The 26,514-nt window shown below is 39.2% G+C and overlaps 1 protein-coding gene across 1 annotated transcript in view; it reads right to left on the reverse strand.

Annotated features, from left to right (window-relative positions):
• RANBP9 (RAN binding protein 9) overlaps nucleotides 1–26,072 on the reverse strand; it is a 38,805-nt gene extending 12,733 nt beyond the window's left edge. The window contains exons 1-5 of the mRNA XM_069008026.1: nucleotides 25,352–26,072; nucleotides 16,926–17,037; nucleotides 6,075–6,127; nucleotides 4,161–4,328; nucleotides 1,054–1,076 (exon numbers count right to left, since the gene is read on the reverse strand). Coding sequence (XP_068864127.1) covers nucleotides 1,054–1,076; nucleotides 4,161–4,328; nucleotides 6,075–6,127; nucleotides 16,926–17,037; nucleotides 25,352–25,820 — 825 coding nt within the window. The 5' untranslated portion in view covers nucleotides 25,821–26,072. The remainder of the gene's footprint in view (nucleotides 1–1,053; nucleotides 1,077–4,160; nucleotides 4,329–6,074; nucleotides 6,128–16,925; nucleotides 17,038–25,351) is intronic.
• Between the last annotated feature and the right edge of the window lie 442 nt (nucleotides 26,073–26,514).

Here is a 26,514-nt window from a genome sequence, read left to right on the forward strand (position 1 = left end):
TACCAGTAAGAAGTTATCAACATGCAGGTCAGTAGGAACTCTGAAGCCCAGCAAAGCCAGTGAAAGGAAAAATACTCTGGTTGCTCAAACCATGCCCAAGCCAATCTTGCCTCTATTTTCACATATACACTGTTTGCTTTTCCAAAGAAACATGCTCATACTGTTATCTAGTCTAAAATAATCAATAAACCACAAGTCTCAAATCTTTTAATGAGATGAAAACCATTGATTCTAACAAGGGGTTTAGCTTCACACTTCAGATTATAGTGTCAGTTTTCCTGAGCTGGCACCATGTGCTAGCAAGGAGCCCTGCTAGCATCCCAAAAATCCAGGACATGGGCAGTGGTTTCCTACACAAAACACTCAACCCTGTGGTAGGACTAAGAGACTCTTTGGGTTACTGACTTCATTTTTCCTTAATATCTGTCCTTGCCTCTTAAGGCCACAGAAAGGGAGTGGCTGGCCAGATGGATGTGCATCACACACTGCACTTTAAACAGATTAAATCAGAAATGAACTGGAGTGCAGTATCACGCCTGTATCAGTAGTATAGGGAACAGATGCCAGTTTTAAGGAAAGCACAATTTAATTGACTCAAAAGCTGCAAGACTTCAGATATGTGTAGCTTTAAAAAAAAAAAAGTAATTTGATACATTTGATTTTATGAAGCAAAGATTGTGAAAATTAGGCATCAAGAACGAGTTACAGCGACCATGTCTCAAGCAGCCACCTACCACGTTGGTGTTTAACACAGCTCTGACATTGTATGTAAGGCCTGAATGTGCCAAATATGTAATAACTATTTGCATGTATTACTTTCTGCTGAAACTTCCACTAGAACTGCCTGTTAAAATTGTAAGGATTGGTGTAAAACCAAAACACTTTCTCCTTCAGTTAACAAATCACCACTGAAATGACGATGAGAAATATCTGATATTAAATTGGCTACAAAGACTATAATTGTAATTCCAACAAGCATAAGGAAAATGCCAGTTTGATCTGAAACATCTGTTTATGACACAAAGGGAAACTCTGAAAATGCACTTATCTTACCGGTAAATCTGTGAAAGCGATGCCTGTAATAAAGAGAAAATTAAGATTAATTTCCATGTGTCTGGATTCTAGCCTTATTTTCTTAAATGTATCATTAGATGTTCAGAAAACTCACCCAATCAATCTCAGAAATGAGTTAAGTATGGTGAAATCCACGATGCTTAAGCACAATTCATGTTTTTAAATAATAAACTGCAGTATTTGGCAAAAAGTAACTGTCATTCAAAAATACTTAAATTGCCCTTAATTTTTTCAAAATAGGTCATAAGATTTAGCAAACCATACAGATATGCAGATTAAAAAGTATGAAAGTTCTAGCTACGTATTAAATTTAAAAAGAAAGGTAAGGATATCTGAAAATACTTTTTCACTTGCATGTCACAATGCTGCAACATCAAGATTTAATGGTGTCTTTTCTTGTTTGCTATTACTTTTCTTGGTAAATACTCACAATCTTTACACAAGCAACACATGTCTATAATACTCCAAACCAGCCTGCAAATGTTTCACTCTAATCCACGCCAACATGCTTTGGTTTTCAAACAGAACAGCTTAATATCTTGTTACATAATTACAAGCATCCATCTACCCGTAAAACCAAGGGAATGATTTTGCTGTCTCAGGATTAGAGAAAAATATGACCTCTATACACTTCAGGAACTTTGGGCAATTTCAGGGGATAGGAGAGCTTTCAGTTAAAACATAAACATCAGTAATCTGATGTTTCTGATGATTCTGACAGCCAAATAATAACAGTAGTTCAGAATTTCCTTTATTGTTGCAAGCATTTCTTTTTAATGCAGAATTATTCAAATCCACTTATCCCTTCAAACTTCAATTTATTTTGTATCACCATCTTCTCAAATTTAAGATGAAAACAAAGCTTTTAACCTTTTGTCCTAAATTCCATCCCTGTTTTCCATCTCCATTTTTCACCATGATTTCAAACCTCAAGAGCATCTGGATTCCTTACCCACGTCTTTTGAGACAGAAGGATGACATACTGAGTGAATCTGCTTCCTTTGTTTTCTCCCATCATATCCCAAAGCTATCATTTTATTTATTCTCTGCTCTTACCCTAACTTTTTCTGAGCTATAAAATTTTTCTATTTGGCAATTTTGACATCCAACTTGCTCTTTTCCAAAATGAAGGCTGTAGGCATAACAAATAAATGATGACTAAGTGATATGTAGGTACTGGGGGTTTTAGGAGGGCTGGTTTTGGCTTTTTCTCAACCCAGGATTTCAAACTTGCTTGAGAATTGCTTAGCCCTTTTTGCAGCATCAAATCCCAGGCTGAGACAGAGACTTCCTATATTCTAGACCATATATGCGGCCCAGAGAAGAAACATAAATATCCTCCAAATCATGAATATACAGGAATGCTGGACAACTAGCAGCAGCAACAACTCAGTGAGACAGACAAAATTTCTGATTTCTTTTTCCACTGAACACAGAATCAATTTTCCTCTGTCAGAAACTCAAGCTAGCAAAGCCCATGACAGCAGGACAGCTGTCAGGTTTCCTTCTGAAATCCGTAAAGTGTTTGTCAGACTCAGTCTATGACAGATGACATTTTTTTAGCCTCTCCTCACCTATGCCATTTTGGTCTCCTCTAAAATGAGATTTTAATCATTTGCACTGTTGTTTCACAGCTGGCCTAATCCAGTCTGCTTTAAGTTTTCCACTGAAAAGGAGGGTTCTGCTCTTGCCTTCGTAGCTCTTTGCTGCTTTCATGTGACCGTAAGAGTAGTGAGAACACTCGTGTCTCTTTAGCTGATCAAATGATCCAACTTACCTGCAGGCACATTGTGAATGTTTCAAAAAGGGAATAAGATAAGATTGCTTTTCTCAGCTTTAACCCAGTTAAAGATTAGGGCAAACACAAGCCAGTATCTTCCACTTGGATCTATCCTGCAACAGGATGCCAAAAGAAACAACTACACAGTGCATGGTTCAAGAGTCTCACTGCCCTAGGTCTCAAGGTATTGAGTCCAAATATACAGACTCATTCAATTTAGAAGGAACATTAAATCATCATAGAATAGAATCACAGAAGTGATTACTTGGAATTGACCTCAGGAGACTCCTAACTCTTGCTGCGACTAGAGGCAGGAAAACTCCCAAGTCAGATGTGTTTGCTCAGGGCCTGAGCAAACAAACTGTCAGTCTTGTTCAGGGAGACTAGGAAAAGAATTTAAACAACATCCTTCCCCATTTTGCCAAAACTCCTTTGTGTTTGCCAATGTAAGAAAACAGAACAGCAACGTCGAGAACACCTATCTCAATATCTTACTTCATTTCATGCTACCCTCTCCATTCCTTATTGCATTTCTACCCATCACAAAAAACTTACTCTTCTTTGAGCTTTATCCCTTCAAAGTTCCTGCTCCCCTCAGCACAATTCCAAGATTTCTTCCCAAGCTCCCACTCCTTCCTTAATGCAGGACGTAATTTTTTTATTCTTTCTTTACACTATGTATCTTTGCTCATTAAATTGCATTAAGTAACTAAAATAGATATTCCATAAAAATTTTTAACTCCACCCACTCCTGACATCTCCAAACTCAGAAATTGTCTCGCAATGTTGCATAATACTACAATTTACTGTACAAGTTTATTGGACTTAATTTTAGCTCAACTTGTATAATTTATGGCTTTAGCCCAACTATGAATGACTCCAGACTGGGAATCCAAAAGATACTCTTCTCCAACATATGTTCAAAGTAATATGCATCCAATGTAAGGTTTTAGTGAAGGCTGGGTGTTCCCCTAGGGCAGCAATAAATTTTAGCTATACCCATTCTCCTTATCTTCAGTTCTCTTATTATCTATTACTTCAAGCATTATTTGTGGAATAAGTAGTGGAGTTCATTAATGCAGATCCTGTGGAAGGAGATGCTATAGGATGAATCCTCCCAAATTCACAAGGAATGTTGGTGCAAATGGCACAGAAGTTATTTTTTTCTAGTTCTTTAATTACTTCATAGACTATCAAACTATCAAAAGAACTATTCAAGCCCTTTGCTTCTGTCATGAAGAGGGTTTCCTATTTACAACAGACTAAAAGACATAATGCTGTCGTGAAAGGCAGCATTTCTCCATACCCAGGCTGTGTCCATTCTTGGTGTAGAAGCAGGTGTTATTGATAAGGTTGACACAACAACCAATGACATCGCCCGTAGTAAACGTTGGGCCGTAAGGTTGTCCCGTTCCAGAGGAACAGAATGAATGTCCATCGTCTCCATGGTAACCATATGAATGTTTATCCCAACCTAGAGAACAAAAGCATTTGCAATTTATCCATTTCCTTTATTATGAAATAAATTAAAGACTGCGCTAAGTTGGTATATTCTAACCAGGTTAATACAGTTAATTACTATGCTCAGCTTTCTGCTTTCTAATATTTCTTATCTAGGAAACCTGTATAATTCTTAAAATGACAACTTCTTTTATCAAAATGGCGGAATAAGTAATTCCATTTGTAGTATATAACAGGTAATGCAAATTCAGAAAACACATTTTTCTCTTTAAGCAAACATACAAAATTACCAACACCAAAAATATAATCAGCTACAATGCTGAAATTTGAAAAGCTATATACAGATCTGACATGTCCCAGTAAAGCAGTGAAGATTCTCCTGTTCTCCCTTTCATTTTGCAAAACTATTGCTACCATATGTCATAATCAGATTCTTCCTGGCTAAAAACCAAACATGCATCTCTGGGGAAACATATTTCTACTCCTGATTATTCTCAATGACTATTCAGCAGCAAGCAGCCTCTGCATAATAACAGAATCTCCAGACTAAAGTGTCACTAGCTATGCTGCCCCAAAAACTGAAAATAAATTTTAAATAAAAGGAAAAAAAATAGCAATACAGGTGAAAATCACAGCCAAGAGGAAATCATTATGCATGCAAATATGGTGCTGATTTTGCAGGTGAAGAAGCTGTAGAATCTTAAAGAAGCTTCATACTGTTACACTGCTCAATGAAATTCACAGCAAGCAATTTTGGTCTGTGCTCACTTATAAATACCTATCTACACTCTCTGCAATTCAGTACTGAACCTCTTCTGTCAAGCTGCTGCCTAGTAGGTTAATTTGAAAGTATTTTCCACATTTAGACCCTTAATCTTTATCATCAGTAGCTTCAGCATTAAGCATCTCTCAGTAAATTAAAGACTACCCCAAATTATTGCAGTTACATTGATTAGTAGTATCTTTGACAATTACAGCATTTTAAATCATATTCAAAATAAACTTAATGCCACCCACTAATAATTCATCAGCCTTAGGTGGGTTCACAGTGTAACAGGGACTTGCAGTCATCATATGAATCTCTACCAGAGCACTTGGTTAAGAAAGTTAAAATTCAGAAGTGAGAGAATGCAGATACTCAAAGGTCAATTCAACATAGTTTTGTATTTTGGTCATTTCAAGGAAGCCAACTGGTTTGTTTTGGGTGGATAATTTTTACACATTTAAAGATCTGTTAAAAACCCAGTATTTTATGTATACACACACAAAACTTTCTTAAGTACTATTCAGAGATACTACAATCAGACAATTGCTAACTAGACAGCGTCCCTGATCATGCAGGTCAATGGAACAGCCAACACGTAAAACTAGGCTACACACTCTTAAGGTTGGAAAGGTAAAGGTACAGAAAGTGACAGAAAGAGAGTTCTTTCCATGTTTGACAGAAAGTTTTTATCATAGTAGCTCATGGAAATCCAGTTTACAGAGCATGGGAATCTACAGCTTCATTTTTATCAGGAACCATGATGAAAATTTTAAAATGTGTTTGTTTGCTAAAAAGTAGCTGCATGATGTTATAAATAACAGTAAGAGCTGATGGATGTAGTACAGGAACAAACGTACAGTAAACGTTAAACTTTTCAGCTGCAAGTGTTACATAACTCCAGTAACAGATACAACACAGAGGTGTCATGCTACACTCTCTTGTTTACTGAAGGTGAATCATATTTTAAAATCAATGTAAGTAACTGAAACTTACCTGGTAGTCTGTTCATGTTCACACCCTGTGCAGAAAGCCCAATTCCCATGTAACTAAAAATGAAAGAACAAAAGAAATGTATCTATCTCTTACAAAAATACATATGTATGTGGAACATGGCCAAGAAACACTATGCTCATTAATCATATACCAATTAAGCTGCTGAGAGGCCACTTAATAGTGGCATAAGAACAAGGAAGCTGAAAAGGAATTCCCAGCATATATGGTTTAATATGGACAGATCCTGTCTCTGCAGGAGGTAAGGACAACTTTCTTCTCTTTTTGGCATCCTGGGTTATCATGGAGAATAATGTAGCTATAATGTTTAAAGCATGAACAAAGAAAGCCAAAGGTCACATCTTATTTTGAAAGTAGGGGTACAGCCACACACATACCAATTTCATCATCTTCAACATACCTAATGATGTTTTGCAGACAAACTGGAATGAGTAATTTTATAAAATACATGCAACACTGCATTATTTTAGCAGCAAAAGGCATCCTTGAACAGCACTTACGAAAAGATCACACTGAAACATTAAAGGCCTGGATTGTAGAGCAGAATGTTAACTTGAGAAATTTACCAGCAATGGCACTCAGCTGTTGGTAATCTGATGGCAAACTAAGGAGAGGGAAATATTTGTACTATACCAACCAGTAATCTGAAATAAAGTCCAAAAGCCAGCTTTACAAAAGGTGGTTTTAATAAAGTCAGTGTCCAGTACAATTACTAACAATTTAATAGCAAATACTGGAAAGGTGAAATGAAGAATTTCCTCACACCCAAATAACACTATTAGAAGTCAGCAAAATCAATTTTGCTTGTTTCTTAAGCAAAACTAATGCCATTACCAAGACAACAGGAATACAAAAAGAGAAACAGCAAAATGAAAAGCCAGGCTTTCACCCTTGTCCCCTGCCCAAAATAAAGCAACCCTCCCATCAACTGAAACAAGCATCCAAAAATCACTCAAACCTAAATTTCCTAGTTATCAAATCATTCAAAATATTTTGACACTAGTTAACATTATTTAACATGAATTTGCTATGAAAAAATAAACAGTATGAAAATAAAATATTCACCTGTGGCAATCTGAAAATAGCTTAAGTCAACAAACGTGACCTTTGTATTCCCATCTAATAACATGAAATTTTTAAGCAACTATTCCACTTGGAAGTGTAGTTTCATCTGCTATTTAAAACGCTTTTGACATAGAATGAAACTGAGCAAGACATCTGAGAAGTGATACGCTTAATTGTGTAACAGGGTTTTTCTGCTTTTTCTATGATCACTTCCAACAGTTATCTTACCTGCTTCTATACTTCATTCTTACAAAGCCCTCCTCTGATAATTTCTAATGTACAATAATACCATCTTCCTCTCCCTCAAACATACCAGTATGAAATGGAACCTCAGAACCATATATAGCAGATAATACATTTAAAAATACTGAAGAGCTGAAGCAAAGGGCAACAAACAAAAGGATTAGTCTTCACTGCAGCAAAATTAGGCACCACTGCAGCAGCAGATTCAACAACACAATTATAAATCAAAGCAACAAGTGGAAACCCCTTGATTTTGTCTTAAATAATAAAAGCAGATTTGTTATGTGTCCAGGGTGTGACACAAAGGATACTCATGTAAAGACTGAAAATCTCTTGTTCATTAAATAAAGGATATTTACTTTTAAAAACCATTTTAGATAATTTGAACTCCACTGACTGCAAAAAGCCTTTGAATGCAAGTCATATTAAAAACTCTTCATCCTGATCAAGGTTTTGATGCAGTATTTTTAGAGTAACAAGAGTAAGGTTACACAAAAATGTAAAATGTTAGATACAGAATGATTGTCTAGGCAACATTTTCATATCATCACTGTCTTCTTCCTCAGATATCCTAACTTCCAAGCCTCCTCTTTAACTCAGTTAACAGCTGTAAAAACAGACACACTCTACTTAATACAGCTGGGAACAAGGAATCTTTACCCACTGGCAATGACTAGAAAGCACTAGGCACTGACACCATCTCAGTAAGAAGATGGATGTTCAACAACAGGTATTTTTCCCTGGGATTCACTTAAACCTACTCAAAATGTTAACACCATTTTGTGAAGGATAGTTGCTACTAATAGCAACTAAAGTTAGATTACTAACATTCCAAATAATTAATAAATTTACTATAGATATCTTTCACAAGGCAAAAGGAGTATCTACAACTTACGGTTTGAACCAAGTGAAATTAAAGGCTCATCAATTAAGCTAATAAATTATTTTTTATAGTTGATAGATAGCTGATCTCATGTTCAACTAGATTAGTGCACTAAACTGAGGGGTAAAACTGTACTCAGACAGACAGGCTTTAAATGCTCTAAAATTTATTAACAGGAGTTGTATTTATGCCAAATTCCAACATGTAACTTTCTTACCTTTTCCTCACACCTGTAACCTTCACAGACTCAAATCAACCTTTCTGTTTGTTTTTTTAAGACACTTAACCCTTGTTTAGGTCAAGAGTCAGGGTCTGCAAAAAGACTTGCTTCAGTGGGAGGAAGTACATAAATTGTCCTCCTGCTTACTGCTGAAAGTTCACATTTCATGCACCTCAGGATCAGAAGAGTGGCAGTGCTGTGTATTTAAGTTTTCCTCCCTTAGTTTACGACAAAAATGATGGGCAGCACAACAAGCAGCCCAGGTGCAATGCAGGCCCAGAATATTCTAAGTCAGTTCATGATGCACCTCTTGCTGTCCTGTCCCATTAATAGGTTTGGTCTAGGAGAGAGTCTAAGTGGGCCTGTTCTTCCTGTCTGTAGCTATGTCAGGCCAGAAGAGCTCTGTCCTTGGGAAGCAGGGGTGTCAGCACCACAAAGCAGCACCCTCAGTCCATCCTGTAGCACCTTCCAAAAATGGACCTGACACAGCGTGGTTTGAGAGATCAGAGAGGGCAAACAATGGTGTGGTTCTGATGCTGCCTCCCTCAGTACCTGAGGACTGTCCTCCACCTCAGCTCCCTGCCCACACACATCCCTCACTGCTGCAGAGGGAGGATCATTTATCTAGGCAAATGGAACTAAGTGGCCTGGGGCCTGTTGTATTAAGCAGCCCCTCTTTCTGAGAAATTTCAGTCCCACTGGCTGCTACTCATCACCTCATTAATATGCTCAACTCGTATAGGAGCTCACAAAATAACGAACAACCACTCATGGAAGGCATGAAATCAACCCATGAGAGACTGAAATAAGAAACTAGAGCGGGAAAACAATTTAAAGTCCAGCCAAATTGGTATAAGGGCCAAGAAAGCAAGTGCATCTTGCGAAGTCTTGTTTCCTCATTTCAAATTGTATTTATTCTTGTTCCAGTCCAGTTCAATTAAGATATAGGTTACAATTTAAGTATCTCAGCACATTTTCTAGTTTACATTTCACAAGACATCCAGAAACTTGAGGAATACCACAAAACTACAGAATTAAAAAATTTTTTACCAATTTTTTTACCAAAAAGCAGAAGAGAAAATTTCAAAAAATAAAGGCACTATAATACCAATTTCTTCCCTGTATTCCATACTAAAAAGCCTAGGCTTCTCTGCAGAGAAATGTTTAAGAAGGAGAAAGCTCACAATAACTATTTTCTCCTCAAGAATTTTTCTAGTCAAAGAGCTAAGTTTACATTTTTGCTGGAGCTTAAAGTTTCTACTTGGATGCCTGAATAGACTAATTGTGAGAAATAAAAACAGCCAGAGCCAAACAGCAGGAAAAAACAGCAGTAAGTGATGGTACAGAACTGCAGATGCTAAAAGATGGAGAAATTAAAAAACTGAGAAAGAGACACAACTCTGATTTTTACTTATAACTGTTCCATTAGATCTTTTAGCCACTATGTTGAAGGTATATGGAAGATCTTTCAATATAAAGTTGATAAAAATCGGAACTCAGGTTAATTACCTCCTATCCTGCTCATTCCATAAAGAGGAATACAGAATCTCAAAAACTATATCAAATCACAGATACCTCCGAAAGGCTAAAGATAAATTTAAGTACTAAATAACCACTTCTCTAGTAAAAAAAAAAAAAAGACCACAACAAAAAAACAACAAAAAAACCCCACCAGAAATTCCATACTATATTTATAAAGACAACTAAAATAATTTAGCAGATATTTACATATTATTTAATAGCCTCCCTACCACAGAAATTTCACCTGCTATCTGCAAAAAGTCAGATTCCTTCTGACTTCCATTGTGCCTACACATGCCACTGAAGACATTATAACCTGGGGAACTGCTGCATGATGCTTCAAAAAAAACTCTTTTGGTACTGCAGAAAGCAAGTAATCAACATGGTGTCCTACTCCCTACATGCTATACATTTAAAGAAAGCAACTTCAACCATAGTGTTAAAACCTAAGTTACCATAATATCTGTAGGGAACCTAAGACAAAGCACTACCAGGTGTGTATAGCCATAAATAAGGCAACTGAAAACACCCTACTGTTTGGAATGCATTGACTTTTAAGAAAAGTAGAATTAACACTGAAAAAAAAATTAAGCTATGTAACAGGTATAGTTTACCATTATGTTTATATCTTGGAAAAAGGACAAATAGAAAAAACTGTATCATCCATAGGAACTTAAAGACTCAATGAATTTCTATATGGCAACTGACCTGCAATGACATAAAAAGTTTGAATAATGTTCTCCTACAGTTTTCTACACTGTCTTCGCTGACACTAGGAGGCCAGAAATAAGGCACATTAAAAAGGTACCTACATTTATCTTTAATATAGTTACTCTGCATTAAAATTTTGTAGAAACGTGCCAATTCAAGATCCTTATTGTCTGCACAATCACAATAAGAAATGAGATGTTAATCTATTTAAATGTTTCAAAATATGCCACAGACACTTTGAGTCTTTCATTTCAAATTGAAAACAAGTTTAATTTTATAGAGTATTTCCAAGGAAACAGTACTTCGAACATGATAAACCCAGGTTTCAGATTAATGCAGTTCTGCAAAGAGGGGAAAAGACCAAAAATAATTCAGCCAGTCATTTTGCATACTGCTTGAAACTGTTACTCCTGTAACATTTTGCTTGTGATTCCTCTAATGTTCCTAGAAAGATTCTCATTTACTGACCTCACTCCCACTTTGAGGTTGCACCATTTCATCTTGTGACACTTGTCCCCAAGCACTAGAGCCTTTTTTGGGGACCACAGTGTCAGAAAAGAATAGTTGCAAAGAAAATAATATAATGTAAATGCGGGCTACTGTAAAGTTATCATCTATACACTATATTTATGTGAATGAACTTCAGAAGAAAGAAGTAAAAGATTTTGCAACAAGCTGAGACCAAGAAATTAAATATTGTGAGAAATAGATTTTTAAATTACAAATTTTAATTTCTAGCTTACACCAACAAAGAAATACAACTTTTGTCACAGTTCCAATACTTCTGACCAGTTAAATACAAACCTCAAACAATTGTATTACACATTTAGTTAATGTTTCTTTCTGTCAATGTCTGGTATCATACACTCAGGTAAAAAATGAATTACTGCTATAGTTTAAGAAAAGATACACTTGCTGATTCATGACCTGATCTCTTCTTGCAGCTGCTACAATTCAAATGAAGACACTAATGAAAGAAGGATACTTCAGACCTTATCAGATTCTACTCTATACACAAGTACTCTGCTAATAATGCTGCAAGGCCTACTTATATGTAAATAGAGACTGAGTGAAGTTTTGCATGTTGTTTTAACAAATGCCTGTTCTTGTAACAAATAGCTGCCAAAGACATATTAAAACTATAAAAATAGGTCTTAGGACTGAATAAAGTTTTTACAGTACATTAGTAGCATACAAAACAAATACACACCAACCAGCAACTGACTATGTTATATATTTTGTTTATTGGTTTATGCTTTTGTTGAACAAGAAAATGGGTCTACTGGATGCTGAAGGAAAAGCCAACTTAGTGCAACACAAACAACTTGTAATAAAAAAAGTATAGTTTGTGTTTGAAGAACTACACATACATCCTCTAGAAGACAACAAAGCATTTATATTTCACAAACACCACTCAAACACTCAAACAGTTCAGGCTCCACCACAGGCATAGGTGTCATGAAAACTCAGATTAAATTCTCATGGTATTTTTGTTTTGGATAGTTTTTCCTTTTTTATTTCACCACCTACTTCATCACATACACAACACATACTACAAGATACTGCCAAAACAACAGATGACTGATTGTATACCCAGTGTCAAAAAACAGCCATAGTATAAAAGGTGTCTAAAGCCTTATTAACACTGCTTTACCAAAAACACACTGATTACCTGCATGAATTGCTGTACTAACATTTCATTTTAGTGCAGAACATTTAGCAGAACTCACACATGTACTATAAAGCCTGGCCATAAAGATCTGCATCAGTACAACCACAGCACAGACTAAACAACCCTGCTCAAAGAAGTGTAAGCTTAGTGCTATCTGCTAAAAGAATACAGCCTTTCTAAACTTAGTTTTCATTGTTTCTCCTAGATGGCTTACCACCACCAATCCTTGTTTTCATTCTTCTTTAAAAAAAAAAAAAAAAAGGAAGCATTCCAGGCCAGGTTGGAGGGAGTGTTGAGCAACCTGGTCTAGTGGAAGGTGTCCCTGCCCTTGGTGGTGGGGTTGGAACTGGATGATCTTTAAGGTCCCTTCCAACCCAAACCATTCTGTGTTTCTATGATTTTGTTTTTAAGCATACATCTTCCTCAGCTGTTCTAAAAGCACTGACGACTGTCTAGAAGTATGTGGCATTACTATCATTTGCCCATTCTTATTAACTGTATTTACAAATCAATGAAAAAGAACGGACAGAAATTCAAGACACTGAGGACAAAAGTATTCTTCCCACAAGTTCATTTTCCCTGGGAAAGAAACAGGTGTCTCCTGGTGAAAGATTTAAAAACCCAAACAGCTTTTTACACTAAAATTAATGGGTATAAGCTCGTACCACAACCAAAAGTAGCATTCCCAGTCCCCTTGGTCCAGATTCTGCTTTCTGCTCCAAGTTTCCTACTCTTCTGTTGTTATAGTCATTTATGAAGCAATACAAACAGCCATAATGGGGAACAAACCTGGATGAAAACTAACTTGCTCTGGAGGTCAACTTTTAGAAAATGAATTATCCAATCAGGTTTACCATGAAGCTGACATAGTCACAAACTGGGAGAAGGGACATGAACTCAATGAGTGTTTAGAGACTGCTTCTTCTCATGGTCAATTTTTAAATTTATTTTTAAGTTAACTGGACATTTCAGTAGAGATGCAGATACAACTTACTGTTAATAGTCCCCTTCCTACCATGCTTTCTAACCTTGGTTCTGTTTCCTATACTTACACCCATTACTCTTCTACTGTTACTGGCTCCAATCGCTCACATCACCATCCACAATGTTCCACATGAACCAAACAAAGCAAAGCAAAAGAGAGTATAAAAGGAGAATATAAATAAATAGAGGCTCTTGGACTATGAAAGACAACATGAAACTAAGAAAGAAAACTGAAGAAATAAAGAACAGGAAATATTTACAAGGCAATATGACAATTGGCTAGAACTTTTAGCAAGAATTTAAAAAAAAAAGGATAATTATTTCACACATCTGTACTGTAGCAGCACGTTAGGACTCCTTGTGCCAAACACTCTACAAAAACCAAGACAGTTTTTGTTTGAATGGTATTTTGACCTTACTACTTTTACTGAACTTAATTCTCACTTCCCTTTTTCTCATCCAGTACCATCAGTTATTGACCCTATCACACCATATGGAGGTATCAAAAAGCAACTTTGCTCTTCATCTGCTCTGCAACACCAATTTCCATATCCAGTTCTTCCTTCGTAGTAAACCTAGTTTTTTTCACACTTTCTTCAGTGTGTGCATAATGTCCTTAAACTTGGTCATGAACTTCTACAAAATTAACATATTACACACTTTCAAATTTCTACTCAAGCCAGTTACCCAGCTAGATATATTAAAGAATTTAATGACCTAGGTCATTAGAGTGACAAAACCAATGCTGTACTCAGACAGCCACAAGAAGCCATGCTATATCCACGCCCTAAACAAAAAAAACAGCTGTGCTTTTTCAGAGAAGAGTAATTTTTGCCCTGCTACTTTCAGATACGCAAGATCAGATTCCAGGAGTAGCACCTTCAAGTACTACAGCAGCATGAAAAATGAATCTCTTAGAGTAGGTTTTTAGTAAAGGATTTTTGATGATTTCAGGCAAGTCATGCTAAGTAGAGCACACAAGTAAGAATGCTGTTAGACATACTATATATGTATGTATATATGTACTATATATGTACAATATAGTACATGGACCAAATACTTTAAGCTGAATTTATTAAAAAAAAATAAATAGAAGTAGTAAAGGCTACTACCAAAGGGAAATCCAAACAAACGCCACTAAATTATCCATTGACATTTATGAAAGTTGGAAGCTGTACTTCAGCCGAGAGATAGGTATCTGAGTTGCCTCGGGTAGTCTAGGATTTATTTTAAACACTACTACAAAATTCAGCTGTACTACTTCCACAACTAGGCTTAGACCTTGAGAACACTGATTTTGCAAGTAAGGCATTTTAGCTAACTGACCTTATTAATTACATGCTGGTCTTCTACAGACACAGTATTCCTGAACTCTGTTGCCATTACCAGATGACAAGAAGGAAAAAAACCAAAAGGTAACAATGTACCTGGAGCAAGCCAGGTGAAACACAACAGGTGGTGAAAAAGAACTAATAAATCCAAACAGACACAAACTAGCTTCTATAGTCCTATTTCTCTGCATTAAATTCCCCAGTTTACTTATTATGAAAAAATTTATTAGTTTGAATGCAAGGTAACAGTGAACTTTAAGAGATTCATCCTGCATCATCCTGAAAACAGGGTCTAGAGATATACATTTAACATCCAGTGAGGTTCCACATGTTGACTCCTGGTCTTTATCAGCCAAGCTACATTTGGCTTTGGCTGTGTGTACAGCTACCATACTATCTTATATAATGAAAAAAAATTAACATCTCAGCTCATTATGCAGCTCATGTTTCATAAAGTCACATTAAATAAAGCTCACAAGGCTGAAGCAAGGATGAGGCCCTATTAACTGAAAAAAGTACACCTCCATTTTTTAAGCAAACTCGGCAGGCAACTTCACAAGTCCTAGCTATGTACATCTCACAAGTAACCATTTAAACACAAAACCTTGGAAAAACTTTACTCACTGATGTTTTCCCACTTTTGCAGGATTGCCTTAAGTGGTCTACTGAATTAAAAATTACTAAAATCCAACACAAAGTATCTAAGGTGAAGTGTTAGAGGAGCTATGTAAAATGACACACCCACACGTGGCACTTTTTGAAATCCATCACTTCAAAAAAGCTAGCTTCCAAACTAAGTAGGCAGAAACCTACTTCAAGAAGAGACACACCACTAGCAAGTCACAATAAGACCCTCTCCTTAACCCACAGCAGCAAGGTAATTTTTAGAAAATATTCCTAAAATAAAAAACAAAAACAAAAAACCAAGAAACACACACCCCCCCTCCAAAAAAAATAAAGATGTTCCTAAAATCAGTAGCAGAACATTACTTGAAAAACTAATTTCTACCCTTGCAATTTAAAAATAATTAGGTGTTCACAGTGTGACAAAAGTAGCTACAGATGTTAAGTTTTTCATAGCAAAGAACTCTCCTCCCAGGGATAACTTTTGAGAACAGAAATAACAACAAACTCATATATGCCCCTACAAAGCTGCAGCAGTACTGAGAAGCTGTTCTTTCAAAATAACACTATGCAATACTATAAGGAAAACAAAGAAGTCTGAATACTGTTTCTGACTTACAGAAGGCTTACAGGATGCTGAGAAAATGAAAGAAACAAACTGCAGCAAGACAAAGAAAAGACAAAGGTACTGAATTTCATCCACAGTTTTTTTTTCTCTCAAGATTTATTTTCACAACAGGCCATAAGCACCTGCAACATGCTTGTACAGTACCTAGAACAGGGACAGTCAGTCCTGACTAGAACCTTGAAGTAGAACCAACATACTACAGCACATTAGAAAGCAGTCCTACAGTGTATCAGAATTAACACACATCCTCTACCAAAAGCAGCGAAGGATGGAAAGGAATTAAAATGCTCTAGCAAAGATCCCATTAGCACTTCAAGACTTTCCCAGGTGAGATTCTATCTGCCTCAGCAGTCTTAAAAGCATGTATCACTTGTGCTTCAACAGACTCATAATTCAGATGGATTAGGGGAAGCAGCAGCTTCTTACTCATCAATTCTTGTTCTTTCCATAAGGTGACAAATTCCCAGGCACCTCCTCAGAATATTCCCCTTTATCCTTATTACTGTTCATCAACAAGTAGCCTTAAGAATAACTTTCTGTTTCAAAATTGATATGACATCCATGAAAAAATTACACTGAGGAAGTATGTTGGTCTGCTACATGCCCTAAAAATTACATGAAAGCCTGTAAATTCATATAGCCAAACCCCAACATCTTTAAAGGTAACAGCAGGGTCAAACTGGTCATTCAAACCCTAACTTTTTTGTCAAGAAAAAAATGAGATGATGTTTTGGTATTTGTTGTGTACACTGATTTGTGGACAATAAATACCTCAACCAACTCTCTTAAAAGAATCAAATATAAGAGTTCAACTTCTCAAGAATAAGGAATCAAGCTATATAAAGTGGTAAAATATGAAAATAAGTTCTGATACCAAAGATATCTGTTGACTGAAAGATGATGTGAGGCACTATTTCAATAAATAATTAATTAATAATGGATTCTGCTTACCCATCTCTTCCCTTACTGACGATCTTAACTTCAAAATAGTAGATGCCACAGGCTGCAGGTATAGGATGTGTAGCTCGAACAGAAGCAGCATCTTTTGGAGTTTTTCCATGACCTGAAAAACAAGAGCATTCAAAACAGACAAAAAACTTTAGTTAATTGCAGAGGGTGACTCAAAGGTATGCACGCCAACTACTCAAAACAAAAGGCTTATGCAACGAGCAAACAATATACACTATTCTAATCAACCTGATTTTTATGCTAGAGTATTTTCTTTCAACATTACATTTGCATTGCAAGCACCTCCATTGCAACTAAGCATGCTATAAAGAAGTTCTGGATATACTATTCCAAAAAGGTCCTACAACTATTTGAAGGGAAACCAGGAAAAAGTTTCACCACTCTAAGTAACACAATTGACAAAAGGCCACCTGTGTTTGAAAGAACTGTATGATTTCTCAAACCCACAGGGCTTACTTATTTTTATAGACTGAAACATGACATAAGAGAGTTAAATGCTTAGTACTTCTTAATCTACAAGTTACTGAAGACACTTCAATTCTAACATCCTCCAGAATAAAAATCAGTCATTATACAGAACATACTACTCATAATTAATTTCCATGTTCAGAATGTTGTTTCAGGACAGCATTAAGCCTTACAGCCTGCTCAGTTGAACTGAGCTCATGCAGCTCCTACTCCTTTTTCTTATTAGGCTCACTATACATTAGCTCTGCCACAATAACGCCCAATGTCAGCTCTTGTCTACTCTCAGGATTTTCAACCTAAACCCAAGGGCTGCTTGCACTCCACTAAGACTAACTTTCTGAATGTGTCATCCTCTTCACAGCCCTTTCCAAAGGCAACCTGGAAACAGGCTTTTGACCAGATGACTTCTTTTAGCAACAACCTGCTCAAGCAAGCACAGTGTCTCCCAGATACACCCAAATTCCTCAGCTTCTGTGTGACAGGCATGCATGGGGCCATTGGACATAGTTTAAAAAAATTTAAAGAACAAGATGGAAAGTATATTGGATCCTGGCAAGAGGTAAAATAATTCAGTAAGATGGCAACCAGGAACAGGCTGTCACTGCCATAAGAAAAATTCACGCAGATCCCATGCCTACTCTTCATGTGGATCTGTAGCATGATGGAAAAACTGCCTATTTTGAGTGTGCTGTACCAATCACTTGTGCTGCAGCACTCCAGCTGTCATTTCTAGCCCAGACAGGGAGGCCTACTGCACCTGCATAGCAACTGATCTGCATATGCAAAAATCCCACATCCAAACACACTCCTTCCAGGGGCATTACCACCAGCATTACTGCTCAGGCTCAGATTAACCATGTCTCAGGTGTAGCAAGTCAGGTCACACAGCAAAGAAGAAACTGCAGGAGAATAACAGCGTAGGCAGGCAGAAAGATCATGCCCAGCTGGCCCACAGTACAAAACCTCTAAGGGCAGAGGGTCAGGGACTGACCTGTACAGAACTTCCGAGCACAGGGCTCCCTCGTGCAAATGCTCATAGAACTGTCAGTGCTTATCAGCCTGCAGAGCCAGCACCCACCAGCTCCTAACAAATGGCACATGCTCAGCCAGGGAGAACTCTCACCATGGCCATACCAGCAATCAAAACTTCACTAGCACACCACAACTTCTTCACCCACTGACATTAGGTTTAACCCACCAAGTTTTTTCCGATGTCAGTAGTTCATCCCAGTGTGCTACTACCTGAAGGCAAGTGGCCAACCACCTTCCTTTTCTGGGTACAAATCCATTGCTCGCTTCAGCATGTCACTAGTACTACTAATTATTTTGTAGAGAGATCCTTTGATCACCTCACAGGTTTGACAATGTTAAGCTTATTGCCTACTTTCTACATGTTGATTTCTGATATATCACATGAGGAAAAAATAGTAATTTACTCCTCCATACATAATATGTTTGTTTTATTGTTCACTTCTTTAAAGTTATTTTCTCCGGCTGTGACAACCAGTGTAATAACTAAGTACATAATCTTAGTTAGAGCTTCCATGGGTTTGCTTGGTTTTCAAATGCTGGTAGATCACTATTTAGCTGTTACAGATTATTATGCCTAAGTATGTAGAAATCCTTCAGCTAAAAGGGCAGAACACTGAACTCCTAAGACATCCCTTCAATTCAAAAAGGTCTGATTAAACAATGTGCTGGGGGAAGGAAAAATACTTTCTTTTAAAACGTCTTTAGGTTTTTACTTTAAAATAGACCGCAAAGAAGTTCCCTTGGTTACTCCATGCACTTGACAATCTGTGTAGTTTCAGCCTGAGTCATTCTCCTTATTTGGGAAAGTCTTCCACATAGAAAAGACTAAAGCAGTAGGAACCAGCCAAATATTATTGAAAATGTAAATCTATTACCCAGCAGACTTAGCTTTGTGAAATCACAATCTAAGTGTTTGGAAACAATACCTATTTAAGGTACTCTTAGCACCTCTTGAAACTCCCGTTCTCCCACCTCCTCCCCAGTCCAGGCATTTATTTGCAAGGACATACCAGGAACCAGATTGATTAGCTGATCGTGCTTTAAGAAACCTACCAGATTTTTTTAAGCAGCAGATCAGTTCCCTGATCCAGTTCACAACACAGCCACACACAGCTGTCACACTGCAAATAAGAGGTCAACATAGGGGCAGAAGTAACAGGATACCTTACCAGTATTGCCAAACACTTCATGTGGTGAAGCAACACACTTGGGGAAGTCAGTGTCCAAAACTACTTTCATCCCATTAAAACAGAAGACACCCTAAATTTAGAACTGCTCTCCTTTTAACATAATCTCCTATGAATCAATTTTACTAGTTGAGCATACTGCTTTTATTTGTACTTACACACAATTAATATGTCTAAGAGAAGACTCATTGTCAAGCAGTTAACTACTTTCCAATATTCCAAATACCTCTACACTGTCTTAATGTGGCAGTTGAGTCTTTCAGTACTACCAAGCTACACTGAATTATGTCTGGACTCAAGAGATCCTAGTTCATTAGCCCTCTTTAAAACAAGAAGAAGGCTCTTAACTGAACAGTTAGCTGAACTGCAAAATTTCTTACCAAAGGATACTACAGATGGTAGTGTTTAAGAGGACACTGCACAAGCTTCTAGAACCGAAGTTAACTGAGACACTGCCTTGAGTTCAGAATGTCCTTCTGCTTAAAATGGCTGGAAACCAAGAGGGGAAACACACATACACCATTTATGCCCAACATGTTTTTAGATTTTTTCATAGGCACTCATGACCACTGTCACCAAGGGGACTCTTGAGCTGAGTGGCCTATTAGCTTGATGTCATATACTACTGCCACATTCTTTGGTAACCTGAATTCTCACTTCCTTGCTCCTGAATAAAAAAGAACTTCGACACCCAACTCTGAACTTCTGAATCGGAGGTTGCAAACACCCGAAGTAGATCACACAAATACTGCCCAATGTTTTGTCAAAACAGACCCCTTTCATAGTCACAAGCTATAGGTTGAGTATTTAAAAGAACACTTTTGAAGTATGTCTTTTTTAACACTAAAGATTTTCGGCATTAAAAAGAGAACTCTGAAAACAGATGCACTGGGGCAGAGAAGGGAAAACAGGTCTATGAAGCTTGAACTTTACACTGCAAACCATAGAGAACTGTTTTCACTTGGGCTTTCATTTGAAGTGTTTGACAACCATGAGCTGACCATGCTTTATTTAATTTTTTAAGCATTCACACTGATGATTTTTAGTAAAAGTAGTATCATCACTTCTTTAACAAAATTACAGTGAAATTAACCTAAATTTAAATTCCATCTACTTGAAAAAAAGCTAATTCAGATAAAAACATGCTCAGAGAAGCCATCTGTGCTTTCAAAGAAGATAATCTTTGAACCTAAATCTAAGTGTATAATGCATATATCCCAAATAGTCCAAGAGACATCTATGGGAGCACCTACCTAGACAAAAGTAAGCGTGTTTATCTAGTTTAAATCCTTAAATGAAGTTTACATAAGCCGAACTGCAGTTATTTCCAACAGGTGGTTCAATGACTTGCTCACACTGCCAAAAATAAAATAATCAAAGCCTAATCTTCTGTTGAATTCATTAGGAAAGTTTCACTGAGACAAGAATGGAACAGGCTGCCCAGGTAAGTGGTTGAGTCACTATCCCTGGAGGTATTTACAAAACCTGTAGATGTGGCACTTGGGGACACAGTTTAGTGGTGGACTCAGCAGCACTGAGTTTGTGGTTGGACTCAGTGTTCCTAGAGCTCTTTTCCAAACTAAGTGATTCTGTAATTCTAAGAAAAAAAAACCAAAATACACAAATTACTAATTTTACTGTAACTTTTTCCCCAGTTTAAAAAAAGCAAGACATCTCAGAGCTACAAGGGTGTCCAAAACAGACAAAATGTGCTGAATGTACCCGAGTGTTTTCTGCCAGAAAAAACTGACACCACCCCTGTACCACTGAGTGACAACACCGAGCTATTAGTATAGCATCCTCTTCATTTTTCAACAGAAAATGGAACGCATAGTTTGCACTGAAAAACAGTTTATTTTTGGTTTTTTTGTTTGGCACTACAGACAGTTCAAAGGCAACTGCACTGTAAATAAATGTCTGGCTAAGATTTCCTGGCCTGTGATACATTAGAAGAAGTTCATGTAATGGCAGTTTACTCAAAATTGCATAACTTTCTTCACTTTTTTGGACAATTGTCACAAGACTTATTTAAATGAAGTTTCTATAGGAGTTTCCATGATTTTAGCACAAATTATTTGGTCTGTTTACCTAATTCTTTATATAGTTTCTGCCATGGTTACAAATCCACACTGCGTCTGTGTTTTTATCTCCTCATACTACACAGTATAGATCACTATCTGCTGGAAACATAACTTGTCTGTCTAGTTGACCTTTCATATTACACACAGCATTTATGAAAACCCTGTTTTTCAACAGGATCCATGTGTTAATTTTGAATATTTTAGAAATACGCAGGAATATTTTTAAAGATGTCTTGCCTTCCTAGCTATGTAATTTTGTGCAGTAACTGCTTTACACGCAGCATGCATTTATGCTTTCTTTACCACTTACCTACAGCTCAGAGCTGTAAATATTATAATTAAGTGAAATGACATCAATTTTTTTCCTGATACTGTTTTTCAATGTCTCCCTTACAAAGGTACACCACAAACAACAGGCAGTAAGACAGTGTTAGCTTTCTATCAGCTTGCACAGCTAACTGGCAGCAACACAAATATGTCTGTCCATGTGAAAAATAAAAATACTCTAGGTATGATCTTTCATATATTTACAGTATCACTGATGCCACTGTATGTATTTCATACCTAGATTTTGGCAAAGCTACCTATTCTGCTAAACAGAAACACCTCCCCGTGTAAATCTTCCTTTCCAAGTAACACTATGATTCTGAGAGAGAACACAAAAAAGCACTGACTCTTGGGTTTTTTGACCTTAACAAAATCTAAAGAGCTTTTATCCTGATGCTAGACTATATTCTTTTTTTTTTAACCTCCACCACTTGATCAATGCCTGGTTTTGTGGCAGTTTTCATTTCTAAGCACTCTGTAGGATGCTTGCAAAAATCAGGCCCAGAAATGCAGTACACAAAACATCACAGCTCCAGTGGGTAGAAACAGACACCTACTGCAGTTCATGTTTCCATACAAGTTGTCCACTGGTAAGCAGGAAAATGAAAGGAATCTTCAGAAATTTCATCAAGAAGATCATCATTCCTCTCACAAACCAATGAAACGAAAGTATCACTGCTCACAACACATCAGAACATTAAAATTATGAAGCTATCTACATGAAAAATAACTTTGAAAGCTTTTGCTCTTATTGTTCCTCTCCACACATTTTTTCAGTATCCCCAACACATCCAAGGTGAAGGCAAAGCACTGCTGTTAACACTTTCTACGTCCTATCAGTCACAGAACAGGAGCAAATTATTCCAGAAAAACAGTTCTAAAGCCAGAAATCTGCAGAGGCAGAAGAGAAAATTTAAGTGTACATGGCACAGTAATAGAAAATAGTAAGAACTGCTTTAGGTTACTGGGTTCTTTGGACAGCTCTATTGTTTTCCTTGAGTATTTTGGTCAAGAATACAACAGTTCTTTATCCCTGCTCAATATATGATTCTTATTTGCTTTCAACAAAAACATCCACCATTCTTCCACTACTACTTAGGTAACTTCAGAAGCACTGAAAGTGCCAATATTGCAAAAGAAGATACTGTGAGCACTTTCTTTTGAGAACTGATTTGCAGAAACATTACTCCACAGTGCTAAGCACATTCTTACTTGCTGTCTTCCCTTATTCTCATGGAACCTCCTCATTTTCTTCCTTTTTATTGTATTCTTAGGGCTGAAGGATCCAGGAGGCAAAAAAGGCAGGGGATGTTTAGCGTGCTTTCCCCCTGGTTCACCAGGAGAAATGCTCTGATACCATTCACTGCTTAGCCAAGTTAGCAACTCCAGGTGCCAGGCTGGTAACATAAACATGGAGTTGCCTTAACAGCCACCTTCATTAAATTACCCAGAAGAAAAGAGGGGACACTTAAGAAGCCATTTATTCCCATCTGCACTTAGGAAAAAGAAAAGCACAGACATGTTATATTGGCACCTCTCCTTTCCAGAGTCCTCTGGGCTAAACCTAGGAACTCTCCAACCTTCAGCACTTACCATTATTTAAGAGCTAGAGTAAAGGTTATAACCTACTAACTGTGCTTTATGACTTCTGTAATTTCTTTGAGGTAATGATTTTCTTTTTTTTTTAACACCATGGCAAAGGAGTTAAGTGAGGAAAAAAGCACAAGGAAAGCTTGAAAATATACTTCTGCAATAACACTGAGAGATCAGAGAGGTTCGACCTCTAAATTCTAGCTCATGAGGAAAAGAAGCTGGCCAAAGCAAAACAAACCAGCAGAAGGACGTGATAGCCACGACGCTACGATCATCTTAGAAGGAAAAAAAACAAAACCAAAACCAAACAACCCACTGCCACTAAGCACCAGAAAATACAAAACGTTTCTAAAAATACAAGGTCACAAAACACTGAACAAAAGCCAGGAAATTCAGAGTTCAGTATTAAATTACACATCCTTAAATCACTCGGTGCCTCCCAGAAACCCCCTCTATAGTCATCAAGCTCCTTTATCATTTCTGTACAGTGCATTAAACTTAGCATTTTTAACAGAGTATTTTGCGTGTAATAATAAAACCTCTCTATTAAAAAAAAAGTCTTCTAGAGTACATTTAATCCTTTCGTGGCAGCCAAATCCTGCCATGTGTTTGTGTTGCCGTTTTCCTCCTCCGATTAAACAGTAACATGTTTGTCGAGATTTCCCTTGAATTTCTCCACTGCAAACTCTGAGAAAGGGTAATTGCACGGTTGTTTTTTTCCCCTCCCACTACGTTCATTTGACTACAGACTGACAAAAGATCCAGTTCTTCACAGCCAACTCAGAAGTGGCTTTGAATCCACAACACTTCTACTTTAGGACTTTGGGCCTAGAACACCAGATGTGTCTGTGTTTTTTCAGGTCAGAGTGTACGCTTATGCTTCCAGGTTTTATGACATTTCTTAACAATCAACACAAGTTTTTCTGCTAATGCCTCTCACTGATGGTTTTTTTTAATACAAAAGCATACTCTGTTTTTTACCTTTTCTTTGAAAATTTGTAACTTTAACTGTGAAACGTCTAGGCAGAAAGTTATAGTGACCTTTATCAATATAAGTCCTATTGTCGTTCCTTCCCTCAAATCACTGTGCAATAGTTAGGCAAGACTATTACCAGTGACTTTAAAGTCATTTTTTTCACAGTTTAAAAATAAACCGTGTTTTTCTCAGTGCTTTCCCCTCCCGTCATTTCCGTGTTCAATAGCTTAACGCTTGCTGCTCTTAACTCCATTTAACCCTTGCTCTTCTCGAGAGGGGGAAAAAGAAAAAAAAACCAACAGCCACTTCTTTTTCTCGCTCATTACCATAAACAGGACACGTCACGCCAGGCGTCCTTTATTCTCCTGCCTCCGACCCAAACGTTCTGGCGATACCTGAATCCATGGAGGAAGTCTCGGAGTTTACATAATGCCCACTCCAGAAGCATAAGGAGGCGGGGGCGGCCCCTTGTGTCCCCCCCCCTTCCCCGCACGGCGACAGAAACGGGGGGGGGAGGGGAAAGGAGAGAAAAATAAACCTGAAATAAGGAAAAACAAGCCCCTTATCTCCACGCTGCGGGGGGAAATTTAGGGGATCGGAAAACAGGGAAGAAGGAGGGAGAGGAGCGTGTGTTATTTCCTGTTATTGTTACTCCTGTGCCCACTCCCGACGGAGGGGTCGGGCAGCCCCCGGCCCCAGGGGGGGACAAGGGGTGTCGCGGCGGTCCGGGCCGCCCCTCCTCACCTTTGTAGTGCACCCGCAGGTTGTTCTGCGAGAGGCCGATGTAACTGAATTTGTCCTTCGGGCTCCAGGAGCGAGGCAGCGGCGTCTCCTGCTCGTCCACGGCCGGGTAGAGCCTCTTCAGCCGCCGCTTCAGCTCCTTCTCCTGCTCGTTCAGGGCCGGGTCTCCGTGCGGGAACGGCGCCGGGGCGCTGGTGCCGCTCCCCGCCGGCAGGCCCAGCGCGGCGCCCGCACCGCCGCCCCCCGCGGCCGCGGGCCCGCTGCTGCCGGCCGTGGCGGTGGCGGGTGGCGGCGGCGCCGCGGTGGCCGGAGGCGGCGGCGGCGGGTGGAGCAGGAGCGCGGCGGCCGGAGCGGGGCCGGGGCTGGCGGCGGCGGAGGGGATCCCCGGCACCGGCGGGGGAACGGCGGCCGCCAAGGGGAGCTGCGGCGGCGGCGGCGGCGGCTGTTGTTGCTGCTGCTGTTGCCCGGACATCCCGACTCCGGCCTCCTCCTGCTCCTCCGCCGCCACCTCCCGCGGCGGTCGCGACTGTCACCGGACGGGCCCGGGGGCGGAGCGACGGGCAGGCCCGGGGCCGTGCGGAGCGCGGGTCACCCCCACAACCGGAGCGTCTCGGAAGAAAACGGGGGGCGGGGTGGGGGAGGGCTGGCGATGACGGCGGCCGGTGGAGGTGCCCGATGGGAGCGAGGGGCGTCGCGGGGCGCGGCGGGGCCGGGGGCGAGGCGGGGAGAACGGCGGCGGCGGCGCCGGGCGGAAGCGGGAGGCGGGCGGGGAGCGGGCGCCGCGGCGGCGGGGCTGGCTCGGCCCCCAGCCCCTCCTCCGGTCGGGGGCGCGCCCGGCGCGCACACGGTCCGTCCGGCCCCCGGCGCGCCCCCGCCGCCGCGCGCCCCCGAGTCAGCTGAGCCCGCGGCCCGGCCCCGCCTCCTCCCCGCGCGCGCGACGGGGCGGGGCCTCCGCCCCTCGGCGGGCGCGAGGCGCGGAGGGAGGGGCGCGAGGTGGGAGACGGGGGATTGCAGGGGAATTAAACTGGCGACACCCGCGAGTTCCCTTGGATCTGGTGCTGGAGTGATCGGTACGGTCTAAAGTTGTCGCAGGGCGCTCTGGCGTGACCCGGACTGTCCCAGGCTTTTCTCCAGCAGGAAGTCTGACCGACCCCCCGAGGGTAGTG

The sequence above is a fragment of the Aphelocoma coerulescens genome, chromosome 2 (genome assembly GCF_041296385.1).
Source record: "Aphelocoma coerulescens isolate FSJ_1873_10779 chromosome 2, UR_Acoe_1.0, whole genome shotgun sequence".
Lineage (NCBI taxonomy): Eukaryota > Metazoa > Chordata > Aves > Passeriformes > Corvidae > Aphelocoma > Aphelocoma coerulescens.